Below are 18,295 nucleotides of genomic sequence, written 5' to 3'. Positions count from 1 at the left end.
GTTAGAAGTGAGCAAGGCCTTGACTTCGTTAAAGCAGGCCTCATGCGTCTGTGACCACCGCCACACTGCTTGCTTGTCTAGTAGCCTGTGAAGAGGCTCAGCTACACTAGCTTTATGTGGAAGAAAAGAATTGTAGAAATTCAGGAGACCCAGGAAGGCCTGAAGTTCGGCCTTGGACTTTGGCCTAGGTGCTTCTAAAATGGCAGTTAGTTTGGATTCAGCAGGGTGAATTCCAGCAGCATCAATTTTGAATCCCAGAAATTCAGTAGAAGGCACCCCAATTTTGCATTTGTCTTTTTTGAGCTTGAGGCCTGTTTTCCTGAACCTTAACAGAACAGCCCTTAGCTTTCAGCTAGAATGTGTGTGGAGTCTCCTGCAATTAAGACATCATCAAAGTAGGGGCAAACCCCCGGTATGCCCCGTAGTGTGTTTTCCATTACGCTTTGGAAAATCCCAGGAGCGACATTCACTCCAAACTGCAGCCTTTTTACCTTAAAGGCTCCCCTGTGGGTCACAATAGTCGGAGCTATAGCAGCATCATCATCAACAGGCAGCTGTTGATACGCTTGAGCTAGGTCAAGCTTTGCAAAAACGCGCCCCCCCTTGAGGGAGGCCAGAATATGACTGACCACAGGAACAGGATAGGCATGTTGCTGCAATGCCTTATTAAGAGTGCATTTGTAGTCAGCACAAATGCGAATGTCCCCATTTGCCTTTAGAGGCGTGACAATGGGGGTCTCCCAAGGGCTGGAATCAACAGGTTCTAGGATTCCCTGTTGGATCAGTTTGTCTAACTCAGTGCCAATTTTACTCTTTAAAGCAAAAGGGACCCTTCTTGCTTTAATTCTAATGGGAGTGACAGTGGGGTCTAGCTTTAAGGACACAGGGGGTCCTTTGAATGTGCCCAGCTGGGGGCTGAAAACATCTGCAAATTCTTTGCAGACTTCCTGTAGGTCGAGTGTTTGTAAGCTGTTGAGTCCTGTGACGTGTATCCCCAGGGCCTCAAACCAATCGAGTCCTATGAGACTCGTTCGTTCACCCCCTACTACTAATACGTCTAGTGGACCTTCAAAACTCTTGTATTGCACGTTAAGGGTGGCCTCCCCCTTAACACACACTCTTGAATTTTAAAAATCTGTTAACACAATGTCAGAAGGCCTTAACTTGGCCTGAGTTCCACTACCGGAACAAATCTTCCTAAATGTATGCAAGGAGATGATTGAAAGGGCAGACCCTGTGTCCAGTTCCATAGACAATGGAACCCCTTGTAGCTTCACCTTGAGTGACAGCTTTTTCTTAATGGGCTTGTGTGTGCCTGTCCTAAGGATGCTTCTTCGCGAAGTGCAAAACCCTACCCTATTCTGGCTGGGGAATCTGGTACCTTTCAGGCGCAGTTCTTCCTGAGGTTGTACCTTTCGTCGGCCCCGACACACAGCTGCAATGTGTCCTTGTTTGCCGCATGCCCGGCAGGTAGCGGAGCGGAACTTGCAGTCGGTTCTCCTGTGGCGACCTCCACAGCCGATGCACTTGAGCGGAGCTGAAGAGCTTCCCTTCTGGTTTTCTTCCTTCGTGGGGTGGAGACGGTCGACTTCCTCGTCCGGATCCTCCTCGGAGTTTCTTTGGATGTCTTCCTGGTGCACGGATGCAACCTCTGGACTGTTTCTGATCGGCCGCATGTTCTTGACAGCGCCGCCTGCTGCTTCTTCTGCGGTGACTTCCCTTAAGGCATCTTGGTAGGACAATTCTTCTTTAGCGAAAAGTCTCTGTTGTAGATCTCGATGCCTTAACCCGCACATGAATCGGTCCCTCAGTCATTCTTCGAGGTCTTTGAACTCGCAGTGCTTGGCGGCCTTCCGTAATGCGGCGATGAATCTTTGGCCGACTCACTGGGCCGTTGATCCCTCTGCTCGAAGGTGTGGCGCCATGCGATGACGGACATCTTGGGGTGGAAGTGCTCCTTCAATAGCTTCTTTAGATCTGCGTAGCTGACAGACTCTAATGGAACAGGTGCTGCAAGGTTCTCTGCGATTTCGAAGGCGTCTTGGCCGCAGACACAAAGCAGGGTGGCAGCCTTCAAGCTATCTTCCCTCACTTGGTTCGCCTTGAGGTAGTTTTCCATCCTGGCTACGTAGGAGTCCCACCGCTCTGGATGTGAGATGTCGAACTCCGAAAGCCTTCCAACCTTTGCCATCTTCTGGAGACGGGTCTATCAGCCAGCCTACCCCCGAATGCGCACTGGATTGGCGGGTAGCTGCCGAGTCGACGCCGTTCCGCTGCTCAGGACTCACTTGGGTAAGCTTACACTTCTTCCTTTCCAGGTGGTGTAAGGCAATCCCACCTTCGTCGCCAGTGTTGAGTCCTTGGCGCGAAGCAGACACGAGAAGCAGTTGGAGTTCTCAGTTTTCTTTATTCTGCGTTCAGCTTACAAGTAGATGGCTTTCCTTAAGCTTCCCAAACGCTCGCAGCCTCTTATATAGGCAACTCCCAGGTAAATGTGTTACTTTTCCCGCGCCAGCACCCGCACATGCGCACGGCGCTGGCGACAGCCTGTCTGGTCCCGGGCAGCCTTGCACCTGCTCGGGACTGCCTGCAAACGCCCAAGCCGTTTTCAAGGCTCGGGACATAACAGTGCTCTTGCAATTAAACTAAAAAACAGTGCTTGAAAGGTAGAAATATATGGGTTTTTATGTGATATGTTCTCTATCATTCTACTTTGTATCGGAAAGCTATCTGCTTGAATGGTTATCTAGTCCAAGTCCAGTTTTAAATTGTAGAGCTATAAGAAGGGAATACTTTCAGCAACTTTGGCAGCTAAGGCATACTGTTTTCCAGTGTAGCTGGATGCCCATTATATATCTTTCTGAGGAGGCAGACTCAGTTGTTAATCAATGAAACTCTGGAGAGCAACTCGGAGTAATGCTTACAGTTAGTTAAATGGATGGCTAGTAGGAAAGTGTAGAAAATAGGGAAGATGATAGAAATATTTAAGGACCATTAACTTGATAAAAGGTACTGAAAAACTTTTTAAGCCCTAAGAAACATGATAATATCCATAGTGACTTAGACAAATGCTTCCCTTATTCTAGTGGTTAAGACATCAGGCTAGAAAGTTGGAGACTGAATTCTAGTCCCACCTTACCCATGAAAACCAGCTGGGTGACTATGGGCCAAACACTTTCTCTCAGCTCAACTCACCTCAAAGGGCTGTTGTTGTGGGGAAAACATAAGGAGGAAGGTGTTTTGGTTATGTTTGCTGCCTTGAGTTATTTGTAAAAATAATACAGATAGGATACAAATAAATAAAAAAGAGGGAGGGGAAGATATAACAAAATCAGATTTGCAAGAGTCTGTCATTATAGCCAGCAGGGCTTTTTTTCTCATAGAACGCCCAGAACAGAGTTCCGGCACCTTTTTTGGATGGAACCTTGTAGGGTAGGCAAGGCGGGTTGTATGACATGTGTGAGTTCTGGAACTTTTTTTTTTTTAGAAAAAAAACACTGATCGCCAGTATCAATAAAGTAGTCCTGTATGGGGCCAAAACCAAGAATGATATATAACAATTCTTCCAAGCTGAATATTTTATTGTTTCACAGCTATAGATCTTGCCAAACTGAGAATTCTACTATATGCATGTATAATATACTTGGTAAACTATTAGGGAAGGGCTGTCTTCATCCTCTTTGTCTCACACATAATATTTGGACTAAGTTGCCTCTTACCCCTTCTACCTCCTCTCATCTGGGAATCCATCTATTCGCGACATTCCATCACATGGTCTTCTGCAGAGGTGATTTCCTGTTGTAGTTTACCTATTGGACTGACATAAATTGTGTGACAGTATTACAACCACCAAAGAAAAAATATCAGTGAAAAGGACAGTTGCATAGGAAGCAATAGCAGATCCTCTTCAGGTAGCCATAGGTTTAGTCAACTTGGGCTGTTTTTAGAGTCAGAACTTCATGGCCACAATTTAAAAACAAATAATTACATGGTAGAAATTATAATATAACTTGAAGATGCTAACCACAAATTGCTCTGCTGCTTATATCCACTATTCACCTGAGGAACTTACCAGAGGCATCATTTCTGGAAAACCCTGTAATCTAGCCTAGGGATATGCTGGAACAAGTTCATGCAAGATGCAGACATTCCTTAGTTTATTATCTAATCTTAGATTATAAAATTGATTTTTCATAATTCAATCCATGCTATAGATTATGCCATTATTATTTCCCCCAAATATATTGTGTGAACTATGTCCATGTTCATTGTATCTTTTATCAGCAACAATCCTGAAATTATAAAAGAAAAGAATGGCAAGATCTAGGTCAAATACTGTACAAGGCAGTTTTTAATCTTGCTGGAGGAAGAAAAACATGTGAACTGATTAAAAAAGAAAACAAAACAAAATCAAAAAAAGCTTTAATCAGTGTAACTGTCAAACTAATGCAACTCTAAAATCCTTGGTTTACACAGAAACATCACACAGACAAGAAATTTATTTCTGACTAAACACAAAGAACTCCACATTTTCTTTTTAAGTATATTTTATTTGAAAGCACAGCACAAAATATATTCCTTTATTTGAAAGGAAAGTTTCAGGCTGGATATTTCTAAACATTTCCAGCTTTTCCAATTTGTTGACAAAATGTGAATTATTTTGGAGCTGTGTCCCTGTGGCTTGTCATGTCAGTTATTATATTGAAAAATTACTTAAAAATGCTTTGACACTGAACTTTATGAATTTGTTCCAACTGACCTTGTCTCAGTTATTTGCCATTCTAGCACATTGTTATTTGCCTTGTGCAACGCTAAAAAAAACCATGTAGCAAAAGACCTAGCATTTATGTGCTTACGAATAAAGAATCTGCTTTAAGTAAAGAAATCAACATGCTTGTCTCAAAGTCCATTTTCTCTCAGATGGTTTCCTTTCTGCAGAATTCCTCATAAAATGCTTCCATGTATTTGTTTTCTTTTTAATTCAGTGAAATGAACATTTAAACATATTTGTAAATTATCCTTTTCTCTGCACAGCTTAAGTTAATAAAATTAATATACAAAGTTTCAGAATTGTTATATCTAAACTAATATTGTGGCTATATTGTCAATCAGTCACTGTCTTCAAAACATCTTCACTCTTTTTATTGTTACTTTTCTTTGATTTTCTTCCTTTATTTTTTATTTTGAAGGAAAGAAATATGAAGTTTAGTTTCTCGATTTTTAATTGGTTCAATTTCGGTTTTGTTTACCCTTTAATTCAAACTACAATGATTATTGCTAACAATGCATAACAAATATTGTTCATAAAATGGGCTTTTGGTTGAGCATCACCTTTACTTTTCATGAAATTGTCTGACCATTATATTCACTTGATCTAAATGGGCTATAATGCCAGTATAGAATTGGAATTCCTGATCATGTCTTTATCCCGTATAATAGTGCAGGAATTTTTTGTAAATATTGGTAGCAAAAGATGCTAAAATTTAATGAAAAAGCCATGGGACCTGTACACATCCATGCTAAATTCTAGGTTTCCGTTCTGCTAAAGCAGACATGTCAAACACAAGGCCCGGGGGCCAGATGCAGCCCGCAAAGTGGTTTCATGTGGCCCGCGAAGCCATCCAGAAAACAGTGAGGGAACGGCTTTCGCTGTCTTGGCTCAGGCTGACCGGGAGCCAATGTACAATTTTGTGGTGGCCATCTATGCTGAAACGCATTCAATCTTAGCTCCACAAGGCCATCTAGAAACAGCAAGGAACCAGCCCCTGACACATTGGCCCCGCCCCCTGGGTGCATGCTGGGGAGGTGTCACCCTTTGTGAGGAATGAAGAAATGAACCATGCCTTGGCGTTTGCCCTGGTCCCACCCCCTTCGCCAGAGACCCTCAGATCTGTCCCATTCCTGCCCCACAGGCACCCTTGACGCGAACGATGTAGAGCTGGCCTTACCCACCCAGTAGGCCACACCCACTCCATGCCCACCCAGTAGGCCGCACTCACCTGGCCCCCCAAGGGAAACCGCAATGCTGATGCGGCCCTCAATGAAATTGAGTTTGACACCCCTGTGCTAAAGTGTTTGTGTCATCTGCTTCTTACAGTACTGAGAAGTTACAGCTCCTTTGATGACTGAATTGTGCAAAAGAATATGTATACTCAAGTCTTTGTGCTATACGTTTATTTAAATCTTGTAGAATTCTGAAGCAACATGATATTAACTTCTTCTAATGGCATAATTGATATCCTCAGATGGTTTCATGTTGTATGATGTATTAGGAAACAAGCATCAATTATGATAACATATAATATAAAAAAGCTATGCTATCCACAATTATGCACCATATTAAACCAAAATATGTTTGTGGTTTATCATGTCATGTGAAGCCAGCCTTTGGTTTGATTTATGGATTAGAATATTATGTGAATCCAACAAGTTATAGTTTATGAATTAATCATGGTTAAACAAATCATGACCTAATACAATAAATATACCAGATCTATACAATAGAGTGAGAATGACCACAGAATTAAAAAGAAGTTACAGAAACAGAAATTGAAATTAAAAAAATCATACAGATTCAGTAGAACTGATTATAATTAAAGTATTTTTATAAAATGCAGAAAATACTACTTTTGTCTTTCTAAGTCCATTTATTTTTTTAATGATATTTTATGTTTATGTTTTTTCTTAGACGGCTTGATGCTAACCATATTAGCTTCATACCTCCCAACTGTTTCAGTGGCTTGGTGTCACTCAGATACCTGTGGCTAGATGATAACTCTTTGACTGAAATTCCAGTGCAAGCTTTCAGAGGTTTGCCAGCACTACAGGCAATGACTCTTGCACTCAACAAAATCTACTACATTCCAGATTATGCTTTTCGAAATCTCTCCAACTTAGTAGTGCTGTAAGTTTGTATTTGACTTTAGACATAAAATTTAATTAATTTTCAAGAACTTCAGCTACTGACTTCATGAAAGTATGTGTTTAATATAAACCTAGTTCTTTTAGTAGAGCAGCAAATATTTAAGTCCAAAACCTGGTTAATGGAGACAATTGAATGCTAACATGAGGTAAAAAAATCCTGAAGCTGAAAATACTGAGATTTATCTTTGTATTTTATTTTTGTATATTTTATTTTGGCAATATGTTTATAAAAAAGCTTTATTGCAGTTTAATCCTGAGATTCGTTGCATTAGAAAGTAAGTATTTTGGGGTACAGTATTTTGCCTTTTTTCTACCTTATTTCAAAATAATTGTACCCTACCAAAAAGTTACGTAAATGTTCAGATTGGAAGAATCCCAACTGTTAAATGTATTGAAACTGATGTGGTCCCTAGCCTCCCACTCCCCATTGTAGTTAGGTTGGGTTGCTGCATTGGCTTGGGGCAGGGATATTAACATTTTTTTAGTGAACTGTCCTGTCTGCATATTAAAAAATAGTGAGAATGGGAGAAAAGTTAAAATGAATTAGTCAAAATGAAAATATATTAAGTATAGTAACCTTGATTTCGCTCCATGTATTTGATGATTTATCTTTCTGTTGCATAAACAATTACAGTTTTACAGCAGTTCTACTTTACTGGCAGAAAGGGAAGATATATATAAATTGTAAAACTAAGTAGAAACTTAAAGTATTGGAGAAACATGAGGATTATTATAAGAATCATGTGTGGTATTGACTTGAAGACTTTTATGTTTAAGTTACTTGTGTAATCTCTACACACCAGTGTTATGTATTATTTCATCATGCTGCCTAATTGGATCTGTGGTACATAGTCTTGTACAGAAATCAAAATTCATTCATTCATTCATTCAATTTCTATAGCTGCTCATCTCAATGACTTACAATTCAAAAACTATATTACAATTAAAACAATAAAAACATTTTAAAACAGTGCAAAACATTCAAAATAAATATACATAGCAGCTTAGATACTTGGCCAGTTAGCAATATGGAGCACTTCATACATTCAGTACCCCAGGCTTGGGAACACAGCCAGCTTTTTAGAGCCATACAAAAGACTAACAAGATCGGGGCAATTCTAATCTCCGATGGGAGGATGTTCTACAGAGTAGGAGTCACTGCAGAAAAGCCTGTCTTCTAGTCCCCACCAGCTGACACTCTTTAACTGATGAGATCTGCAGCATACCTATTCTGCTAGATCGATTTGGATGTGTAGAGAGTTATGGAAAAAAATGTGATCCCCAGGTAACCCCTCAGGTAACATAAGCCATGTAGGGCTTTAAAAGGTGGCAACCAACATCTTGAATTGCACCCAGAAACATATCAATAGCCAATGCAGCTCACACAGAAGTAGAGTTACTTGTGCTGTATATCTAGCACATTGACTATCCATGCAGCTGCATTCTACACCAGCTGAAGTTTTCAAATGCTCTTCAGAGGCTTCCTCATGTAAAATGTGTTGTAGTGGTCTAAACTAGAGGTTATAAGGGTATGAATTACTATGGATAAGACCTCCTGATCAAAGAATGGATGCAACTGACACACCACCTGAACGAGTGCAAAGGCCCTTCTAGCCAACACTGACACTTGTTCTTCAAGCAGGAGCCGAGAGTTTAAAAGGACTCCCAGCTTGTGTACAACCACATCTGGAACTAAAGATGGAAGAACCTTTTATATTTGGAGGATCCAAATATTGACAGCCACTCTATCTTGTTAAGGTTAATATAAAGGGACACAGAGTGGTATGTGTGAGAAGACATGATTCTGATTTCATATCTCACATTGGTTCAAAAATACAAAAATAGATTCTTATAAGTAATAGGATCCCTTATGTGATACTTTCCTTAAAACGTTCTCATTTGACATGTAGGATATAAGAAATATTTTTAAAAGTAAATGTATAAAGAAATATTTGTTATTTAATAACAGTATTTCCAGATGGTTCACATTCAGGCACTTGGTGATCCCCCATAGCCAGATATTTAGCTATTTGTTCTTCAGTCAGTTAACAAGAATAACATGCAAAATAATCAATGATAATGTCTGGTCTCCTTTGCTGTCAACCTTCTATATGATAGGCCATTTCGAAGGTACCTAACTGGAGGGAAGTGTCCTGGTGGTCTTTGTTTCATTGGCTTTTAGTATGTTTCAAGGGACCATAACACATCGTATTTCTGAAATAAGTAATTTGGGGATGGATAACAAGTTTCTGTGGGATAGCCACTTTGATTTGGGGGAATGCTCAGTAGTTCTTATTACCGTGAGAATGGCACTGGAAGAAATTTGAGCTTGTGGTAGAATCATCCTTGCTAGTACAGTCAAAAGAGTAAGAGTAATCGATAGGGGAAATTAATGCTAATGATGCTTTACAAGTTTGAGAGAAACAACCATACCTTGGAAAATATTCTAAAACCAAAGCCAAGGAAAGCAATGGCAAGCCATTTTTGTGTTGCTACTACTATTTGGACGTGTGACTATAATATTTAGGCAGTTATGGGTGCTGATAAAACTTCAAGGTTGAAAAGCACTGTAAGGATGAGGATGACGTTTTCATAAGTACATTTAAAGATGACAGCATGGCTATGCTAAAGCTGCAAAACAGTGCTATCATCACATTACAGATTTGGAGTAGAGTAATAAGAGTATCTACAAGAGGAACTAATAAAAACTGTTTTCTTGAAGTGGTGATCAGCAAAACTCACAAATTTTGGGCATGTAGTATGAGCAGATAATGAGCTAGAAAATATTTTACCTTGACAAACTTATATGTAAAAGAACATTAAATAAAGTGCATAGACAGGGAGATAAAGATTACTGAAATTTTACTATAGATAACTAATGTAAGCATTTGTACACAGAATGAGATTTGATCTTGACTGAAGAGCACCTAAATTAACTTTGAAAAGAGCAAGAAAGCACTTAATCATATGTTGAGGTGTAGGTAAGAAAAGAACATGAGCAATGTAAGAAGAAAAGTCATGAAAATAGAAATAAGCAGATTAGAAGCCAAATGAAAATGCAAATAGATGAGCAATTGGTAGAATCTATTCTGTACTATCCAGATGTTTGTAAAAATAACTCACAAATGATGGGAGAGCAGGGGTAACCATTAAAATGTTTTCCTTTGTTGTAGTTTTCTATACATAATTTTTTCCTCATATTCTGAATGGTCTGCTTCAGGCATCTCCATAACAATAGAATCAACTTCTTGGGAAAGAAATGCTTCGATGGCCTCCATAGCCTAGAGACTTTGTGAGTTGACCTTTTTTACATGCCTTTTCCAGTGTTTCCATTGACATTCTGCAAATCATTTTTTTTTAAGCCTAAATAAAAATTTAAAGAAGTTCCTAATGTTGACTCTATTGTTAAATTCTTAAGGATGCAGTCCAATCCACACTTAAATGGAAGCCAGTTTTCCTCATTTTATTTTCCTTTAATTGATAGGGTTGCTTTGCTATATATTAGCTTTTTTATTTTATAGACAATGGGCATTTGAAAAAGCTAATGGATATGTACTAAGAGAATAATCAATATCTCTCTGTTGACTAATTAAATTTTTGATCAATCTTCAAAAAATTTGGCCCAGATTAAACTATAGTTTTCTTCATATTTGCAAAAACAGGTTTTACTTATGTAGTAAAAATTGCAAAGACTAGTAAAAACATTTTCCTTATTTTTCCTTTAAGATTAATTTAGTAAACTGACATGAACTTTAAGGATGATAGAGCATAACTTACTCTGATCAACTTAATCAAAAATAGGGATCTAAAGTTGAGGAGGGCAGATTAATCAAGGAGAATATAACAAAATATTAAATAAATGCAAATATCAATCATATTTATAAAAAATCATTGATGGGCATGGGTCCAATCTACTTGAGGAACCAATGAGACTGGCCCATCCCACCCATGATGGCAGAGGAGGCATACCGTGAATCCTGTCAGCCAGTCTGGAACATCTTATCCCCTGAGATGAGACTGGTTCCCACCCTCCTAATATTTTGTAAGAGCCTTAAGACCTGACTCTGCCAGATGTCTTGGACATCCAGTGGGAAAGCTTCATACTGGAGGTGGTTGATTAATTTAAATTCAACCCCCTTCCCTTTCCCTTGTGTCCAGCTCCCTTCTTTGCCAGCTTGTGTCCATAATTTTATCAGTTAATGTTTTTATCTGCTGTGTTCTTACGATGGATGATATTAATGTTTTTCAGAGTTGTTGGGTACAAGATGGGTGGCAAATACATTTTATAAATAAAAAAAGTTCTATAAATGTATAAATCTAAAAATGCAGTGCAAAACAGATAAGCACTTTCAAATATGAAGATTAGGTAGCATCTAACGAGGGGTGTTTTTTTTTCCAATTCAGAGATTTAAATTACAACAATCTAAATGAATTTCCCACTTCTATCAATGTCCTCAGAAACCTGAAAGAACTGTGAGTACAGAATTGATCTTCAGCTCCTCGGTTTCCAGTGTTCATTTTGATTCAGACTTGATTCAGACTTGAACACTGGGCGCTATCTAACAAAATGAAATTCAATGGTGAAAAAAGCAAGGCTCTACATCAGTGGTTCTCAACCTCGACTTACGACCCCCAACCGGTCGTAAGTCAAGGACTACCCAACCGGTCGTAAGTCAAGGACTACCCAATCGGTCATAAGTCAAGGACTTTCCCTGCCTGGGAGCGCTGCGCAGGCATGGTGCCGCCACCTGCGCCAGCCAAGGTGTAGCTGGCAAGGGGCAGTGACGGCGCAGGGTGACCACTGGCTGGGCAACCAGCTGGCCAGCCCAAGGGAGGTAAGGCACCCGCCGGGCCCCACGCACGTCAGCAACCCTCCCTGCGCCCGCTGGCCTCCCACCTCCCACCCCTGGCCCTCTTTTACTTACATTTTTAGTAGTTGCTCAGCAGGGAGGGGTGGAAACTTCCAGACAGCTCGCCTTCGCTGCAGACAACTTGCAGCACTGTTTGCAGAATGGGACTTTTGGCAGGCTTAGCAGGGCAGAGACAGCCTGGACAATTCCTATTGGCTTTTGAAAGCCAATAGAATTAGACTCTATTCAAGAGAGTCTATTCTATTGGCTTTCAAAAGCCAATAGAATAAAAGGGAGTAGCACAGCTAAGGAAAAGGGGGAAAAATGGTGGAGAACCGCTGTTCTACATTTAGGCAAGAAAAACCAAATGCACAGCTATAGTATAGGGGGTACCTTGCTCAATAGTAGTAAAGAGAGGGACCTTGGAGTCCTAGTGGACAATCACCTAAATATGAGCCAGCAATGTGCTGCAGCTGCCAAAAAGGCCAACACAGTGCTAGGCTGCATTAACAGAGGGATAGAATCAAGATCACGTGAAGTGTTAATACCACTTTACAATGCCTTGGTAAAGCCACACTTGGAATACTGCATCCAGTTTTAGTCACCACAATGTAAAAAAGATGTTGAGACTCTAGAAAGAGTACAGAGAAGAGCAACAAAGATGATTAGGGGACTGGGGGCTAAAGCATATAAGGAACGGCTGCTGGAATTGGGTATGTCTAGTTTAATGAAGAGAAGGACGAGGGGGGACATGATAGCAGTGTTCCAATATCTCAGGGGCTGCCACAAAGAAGAGGGAGTCAATCTATTTTCCAAGGCACCCGAAGGCAGGACAAGAAGCAACGGGTGGAAACTAATCAAGGAGAGAAGCAACCTAGAACTAAGGAGAAACTTCCTGACAGAACAATTAACCAGTGGACCAACCTGCCTCCAGAAGCGGTGAATGCTCCAACACTGGAGTTTTTAAGAAGAGACTGGACAGCCATTTGTCTGAAATGATATAGGGTTTCCTGCCTGAGCAGGGGGTTGGACTAGATGGCCTCCAAGGCCCCTTCCAACTTTCTTCTTCTTCTTCTTCTTCTTCTTCTTCTTCTTCTTCTTCTTCTTCTTCTTTCTTCTCTTCTCTTCTTCTTCTTCTTCCTATATTATTATTATTATTATTATTATTATCGCACAGTCAGCCAGATGTTCAGACTGGATTTGGCATTTTGTCTACCTATCGAGTCCTTACCCAGGACCCTGGTATTACAGGTATCGTCGCAGGATGGAAGCAGATGTTAGGAACTGCTTATATATTATTATTATTATTATTATTATCGATCATCGCACAGTCAGCCAGATGTTCAGACTGGATTTGGCATTTTGTCTACCTATCGAGTCCTTACCCAGGACCTGGGATAGGCAGATGTGGATGTTTGATGGTATTACAGATATCGTCGCAGGATGGAAGCAGTTCCTAATAAGGCCGCCTTTTGCAATTGACTAATAGCGAATTTGTCAATGCCAATGGTGTTCAAGTGGTGCTCCAGTTGTTTTGGGATTGCACCCAAGGAGCCTATGACTATTGGTACTACCCTTGCTTGCTTTTGCCACAGTCTTTCTATTTCTATTTGTAGGTCTTTGTATTTTGTTATCTTCTCCAGTTCTTTCTCTTCTATTCTGCTATCTCCAGGCACTGCCACGTCCACTATCCAGACTTTTTTGTCTTTCTTATCGACAATTGTTAAGTCTGGGGTGTTATGTTGCAGGTGCTTGTCTGTTTGAATTCTGAAGTCCCAGAGCAGTTTAATTTTATCATTTTCTATGACTTTCTCTATTTTATGATCCCACCAGTTTTTGCTTACAGGCAAATGATATTTTTTGCAGATCTTCCAATGCACCATTGTTGCTACTTTGTCATGCCGCTGCTTGTAATCAGTTTGTGCAATCTTCTTGCAACAGCTTACCAAGTGGTCCACTGTTTCTTCAGCTTCTTTGCATAGGCGGCACTTACTGTCTGTTGCTGTCTTCTCAATTTTGACTTTGTATGCATTTGTCCTTAAGGCTTGGTCTTGTGCAGCCAGAATTAGTCCCTCGGTCTCTTTCTTCAATTTTCCTGCTCTTAGCCATTGCCAGGTTTTATTGTTATCTGCTTTCCCAGCTATTTTTTTCATGTATCGGCCATGTAGTGCTTTGTCTTCCCATGCCTCTATTCTGTTCTTCATTTGGTCTTTCTTGAAGCCAGTTTGGTCTCTCCAGTAGTTAGTAAGCCTTCCTGATATACTAATTTCAGTGCATCTTCATCATTGTTCTTCAGATATTCTTCCAAAGCCATTTTTTTTTCTTCAACCATCTGATGTACTTGTAGCATTCCACGCCCACCTATTTGCCTTGGTAGATAAAGTCTATCAATGTCACTGCGTGGATGAAGGGCATGATTCATTGTCATTATTTTTCTGGTCTGCCTATCCATTGCTTTTAGTTCTGCTTGAGTCCAGTCCACTATTCCAGCTGTGTACCTAATGACTGGGATTGCCCAGGTGTTGATTGCCTTTATGGTATTTCCTCCATTGAGTTTGGATTTTAAGATCTTCTTCACTCTCTTGATGTATTCACCTCTAATCTTTTTCTTGACTTCAGTGTGCTTGATGTTGTCAGCTTGAAGGATTATTATTATTATTACTACTATTACTATTATTATTATTATTAAGTCCTGACATATTTATTATCACAGTTCTACAGCAAAAATCACTGCCTATTTTTCAGAATATACATTTCATTTCAGCTTTTGTAGATATTGTTTTTTTAAATTGGTAATTCTAGTTGTCTAAAATGAAAATGCAGGGATAAATTATAAAAAAGCAGCATACTCTGATACATTGAGGCTATCTGTAATGGTGGAATATTTGGTTAATGTCCTAGTACAATTTTGGAATTGTAATGCAATATCTTTACAAATATTAAATTAGATTATTGTTAAATATTAAAGTCTTGAAATAAGTGCATTAAATAATATAAGTAGATTGAATAGTAAAAACATTTCTAGAGAAATTTACATTGTTAAACATATTTGTGTCTCTGTATTGGTTTGTAGTTTGAAACATAAATTATATTTTGCCAACTGAATCTGCTTTCTAATATCCGAAACTGGGATGGCCAAAATTGGTTCCCCTACCTCTTCTTCCCCATGTCATTACTTTCAATATACACCAAGATGTCCTGCTAAATGTGGTGGGCAATAGAGCAGGGTTCCTTTTTTCTATAGAGAGGAGGGGAAGAGTAAACATAGTATTTCCATTAGCCTACCATGTTTCTCCAAAAGGAAGACACTGTATTACTTTCTTTTGAGTTCTGAAGTAAGCACAGTGTATTACTTTCAGGGAAAGCTTGCTTTTTGCCGGTACTGGCATCAGTAGGCCACGAGTGCACAGGGGGTGGGGTGGAACCTGTGCATGGGTTGGAGAAGCAACGCAGTGTCGAGAGTGTGGTGGCGGACCAGTTGCTTCCCTCCCCCTACCAGACACCTGCCAAAACCGTGGAGAGTAAGGTTGCCACACCCGCCCTGGCCAGATGCCCTCGCCTCCCCCAAGCATTTTTTTACTAATCTGCCTTTCAGCTGCATTCTGTTTCTCTATTCGTTTCTCAGCCTTTGCCGTATGTTTGTAGGACAAAAAAAAAAGTACAATCAGACTTTCTAACTTCTCACGAGATCTCAAGAAGTTAGAAAATCTGGTTGAACTTTTTTTTTTTACCGGTACTCCCACAAACACATGGCGAAGGCTGAAAAGCAATGGAGAAATGGAATGCAGCTGAAACACAGGTTAGGAAAAAAAATGCTTGGGGGAGGCAAGGGCATCTGGGCGGTGGCGGGCAGGATGTTGAGGTGGTGGCCAGCAGAGGCTCGAGGAGGGATGATGATGAAGTGGGCGGTCGGGCCATTGGCAAGAGCAAAGCAGCTCAGCAGAAAGCGGCCTCAGAACAAGTTGGGCAAGTAAGGAAAGAAATCCTCACTCCCCCCAGGAATTCCCTTTCTTTCCTTACCTGACTCCCAGCCCCGTGCCATTTCTCCTTTGTGATCTGCTGCCGCCGCATGCAGAAAAACAAATAAAGTTTTCTTGGGGGAAAAAAAGGTGAATCAATCAATCAATTTCAACCTTGCGGAAAAAAAAATCTCGTGAAGTTGGGCGCCAAAACCGGCCATTTACCACCTCGTGCGTCGTGCCCAATGCTGCTGCCATGAGGCCACAGAGCAAGCCGGGCAGCGGTAGGGAACCATTATAATGGCATGTGGCTCATAAGGGGAGAGGATCCACCAGGCCTCATGGCAACAGCATTGGGTGCGATGCATGAGGCAGCAAATGGCCGTAGCCGGCAGCAAATGGCTGCGTTGTGCAGAAAACAGCCATTTGCTGCCTCCTGCCCAGGCCGTCTGTGCAGGCCCTTAAGTAGGGCTTACTTTTGGGGGAGAGCTTATATTAGGCCCACCCCCCAAAAATCAGCTGGGGCTTACTTTCAGGGCTAGATTTACTTTCGGGGAAAGACGGTAGTTGTGTGTGACTGGTAATGCTTACAAAGTCTCTGCTATGCAAGGGTCTTAGTTTGAGATTGTTGAAATAACATTGTCCAAGTTTTTTCATTCACACAGAATCTGTTAAGGGGAAAAAAGTTTAAATAGCTATACACTTCCACACAAATACATATAGAGAAAGAAATGCATGTTTGTGAGGTTAGAAAGAAAAAGCAAGGTGAAAAAGATACCTTGGGTAAAAGTTGATTTTTTTTTAATACTGTCAAAGTCAATAGGAAATGAATTTGAAACTGATAATAATAGCATTTTTAAAATATATATAGGTTTCTGCAAATGCTGACAGCCTTGTACTGTTTCATTGTTCATTTTCACTTTGTTTTCCTACAGATATATATTTCTTAGGCAATCAATTATATAGTCACTAATAGCAGCCCAAACAATGAAAAAAGTTTAGTGAACCATGCAATAGTTCAGTTTAAACTTGAGTGACTTCGTTTGTACCTCAATGGAAAAACAAATGTTTCCCATGCAATCATTGCTATTTTTGTTAAAACTTTAGTGCTTCTTTTGTTCTAGTTCTAGATAGTTATGCAAGTAAATAATATACTTCAGTTAATTTGAAAATAATTTGCTTACTTCTTAAATGACAATATTTACATTATCATTTAACAAAACTCTCATAGGAATGTTATGAAAAACCATATGCCTTGAGACTTGTACATCTGTTCATATACAGTAATGTTCTTAATTAAAATAAATGTACTAGGAAGTGTTATTATTTGGTTTGAATGTGGTTATTGGGTGAGAAGTAATGATGTTGTAAGTAAATTAATTTTTGCATATTATTAAAGATATGAAACATTTGAAAAAATGATACTATTGCTAAAAATTACTTTTATTAATCTAAGCCAATGGTTCTCAACCTTCCTAATGCCGCAACCCTTTAATACAGTTCCTCATGTTGTGGTGACCCCCAACCCTAAGGGCTCTTCAAGCACGCACTGACGCCGCCCACTCACCCGTTGCGCCCGGGGCTTAGCGCTCCTCGTCTGTCCTCGCCTCACTTCTGAAGGTTGCCGGCCTGCCCGGCTCCAGCTGGCCAGGGAGGGGGGGCAGGAAAGCCACTCTGCCAGCTCCACCCAGCCTGGTTGGAGAAGCGCCCAGGCGGGGAGAGGGAGAGAGAGAGAGAGAGAGAGAGAGGGTGACAGCGCTGGTAGAGCTTAGTTCAGCCTCCTCTGCGGAAAGGGCCATGAAGCAGCGCAGCTTCCATTAGGAGATGCTCGACGGAAACGAATCTGGCACTGCAACGGCCCCCAGCTCGAAACCGTGCAGAGACAGATAGAGGAGCAGTGTCTCAGTTCCTAAGACCATCGGAAATATGTGTTTTCCGATGGTCTTAGGTGACCCCTGTGAAAGGGTCATTCAACCCCCAAAGGGGTCGTGACCCACAGGTTGAGAACCGCTGATTTAAGCATTCATTTACTGATCTTGTCAGTTGGCAGCATCTGATTGGACTGGGAAGCTAAGCAGAGTTGGGCCTGTTTAGAACTTGGAGGAAATATATCCTGGAATACCAGAGTTTAAAGTATACCAGAGTATATTGAAAGTAAAATGAAAACAAAAACTATTTACTAAGATGTGTTGGTAAACCAATTCCATTTCCCAAAAAAGGTGCATGAGTATATCCATGAACTCTCCAGGAACCAAATTTGATTCAAAGGAGATTTTACTTTATCCCTATAGTACCTTTGAGGAACTTATTGAGAACTAAAAATCTCCTGTATTGTGGTAGCTGCTTCCTTTCTATAACCTAATTTATTTACTTTGGGTAATTTTGTCTTTGGGTAACTCTAACATTTTTTTGTTTCTATATATTGTGGGCATGTACTCTATTTTTGTTATTTCCTATCTAGCGGATTTCATAATAACAACATTAGGTCAATACCTGAACAGGCATTTATGGGCAACCCATCACTTACAGCAATGTAAGTTATAAAAGTTTACTTTTTCTAGA

General features: G+C 40.3%; 1 protein-coding gene across 2 annotated transcripts in view; it reads left to right on the top strand.

The window, feature by feature from the left end:
* The window catches only part of LGR5 (leucine rich repeat containing G protein-coupled receptor 5), a 94,155-nt gene that overhangs the window by 55,286 nt on the left and 20,574 nt on the right, over positions 1 to 18,295 (top strand). For both annotated transcript variants that reach the window (XM_039344472.1, XM_039344473.1), the window contains 4 exons: positions 6,689 to 6,904; positions 10,145 to 10,216; positions 11,329 to 11,397; positions 18,195 to 18,266. In XM_039344472.1, the coding sequence (XP_039200406.1) occupies positions 6,689 to 6,904; positions 10,145 to 10,216; positions 11,329 to 11,397; positions 18,195 to 18,266 (429 nt within the window). The remainder of the gene's footprint in view (positions 1 to 6,688; positions 6,905 to 10,144; positions 10,217 to 11,328; positions 11,398 to 18,194; positions 18,267 to 18,295) is intronic.

This window comes from Crotalus tigris, unplaced genomic scaffold (assembly GCF_016545835.1).
Source record: "Crotalus tigris isolate CLP2741 ecotype Arizona unplaced genomic scaffold, ASM1654583v1 scf7180000017916.3911339, whole genome shotgun sequence".
NCBI classification, from domain to species: domain Eukaryota; kingdom Metazoa; phylum Chordata; class Lepidosauria; order Squamata; family Viperidae; genus Crotalus; species Crotalus tigris.
Note: the sequence above shows the minus strand (reverse complement) of the source record. Positions and strands in the feature narration are given on the sequence as shown.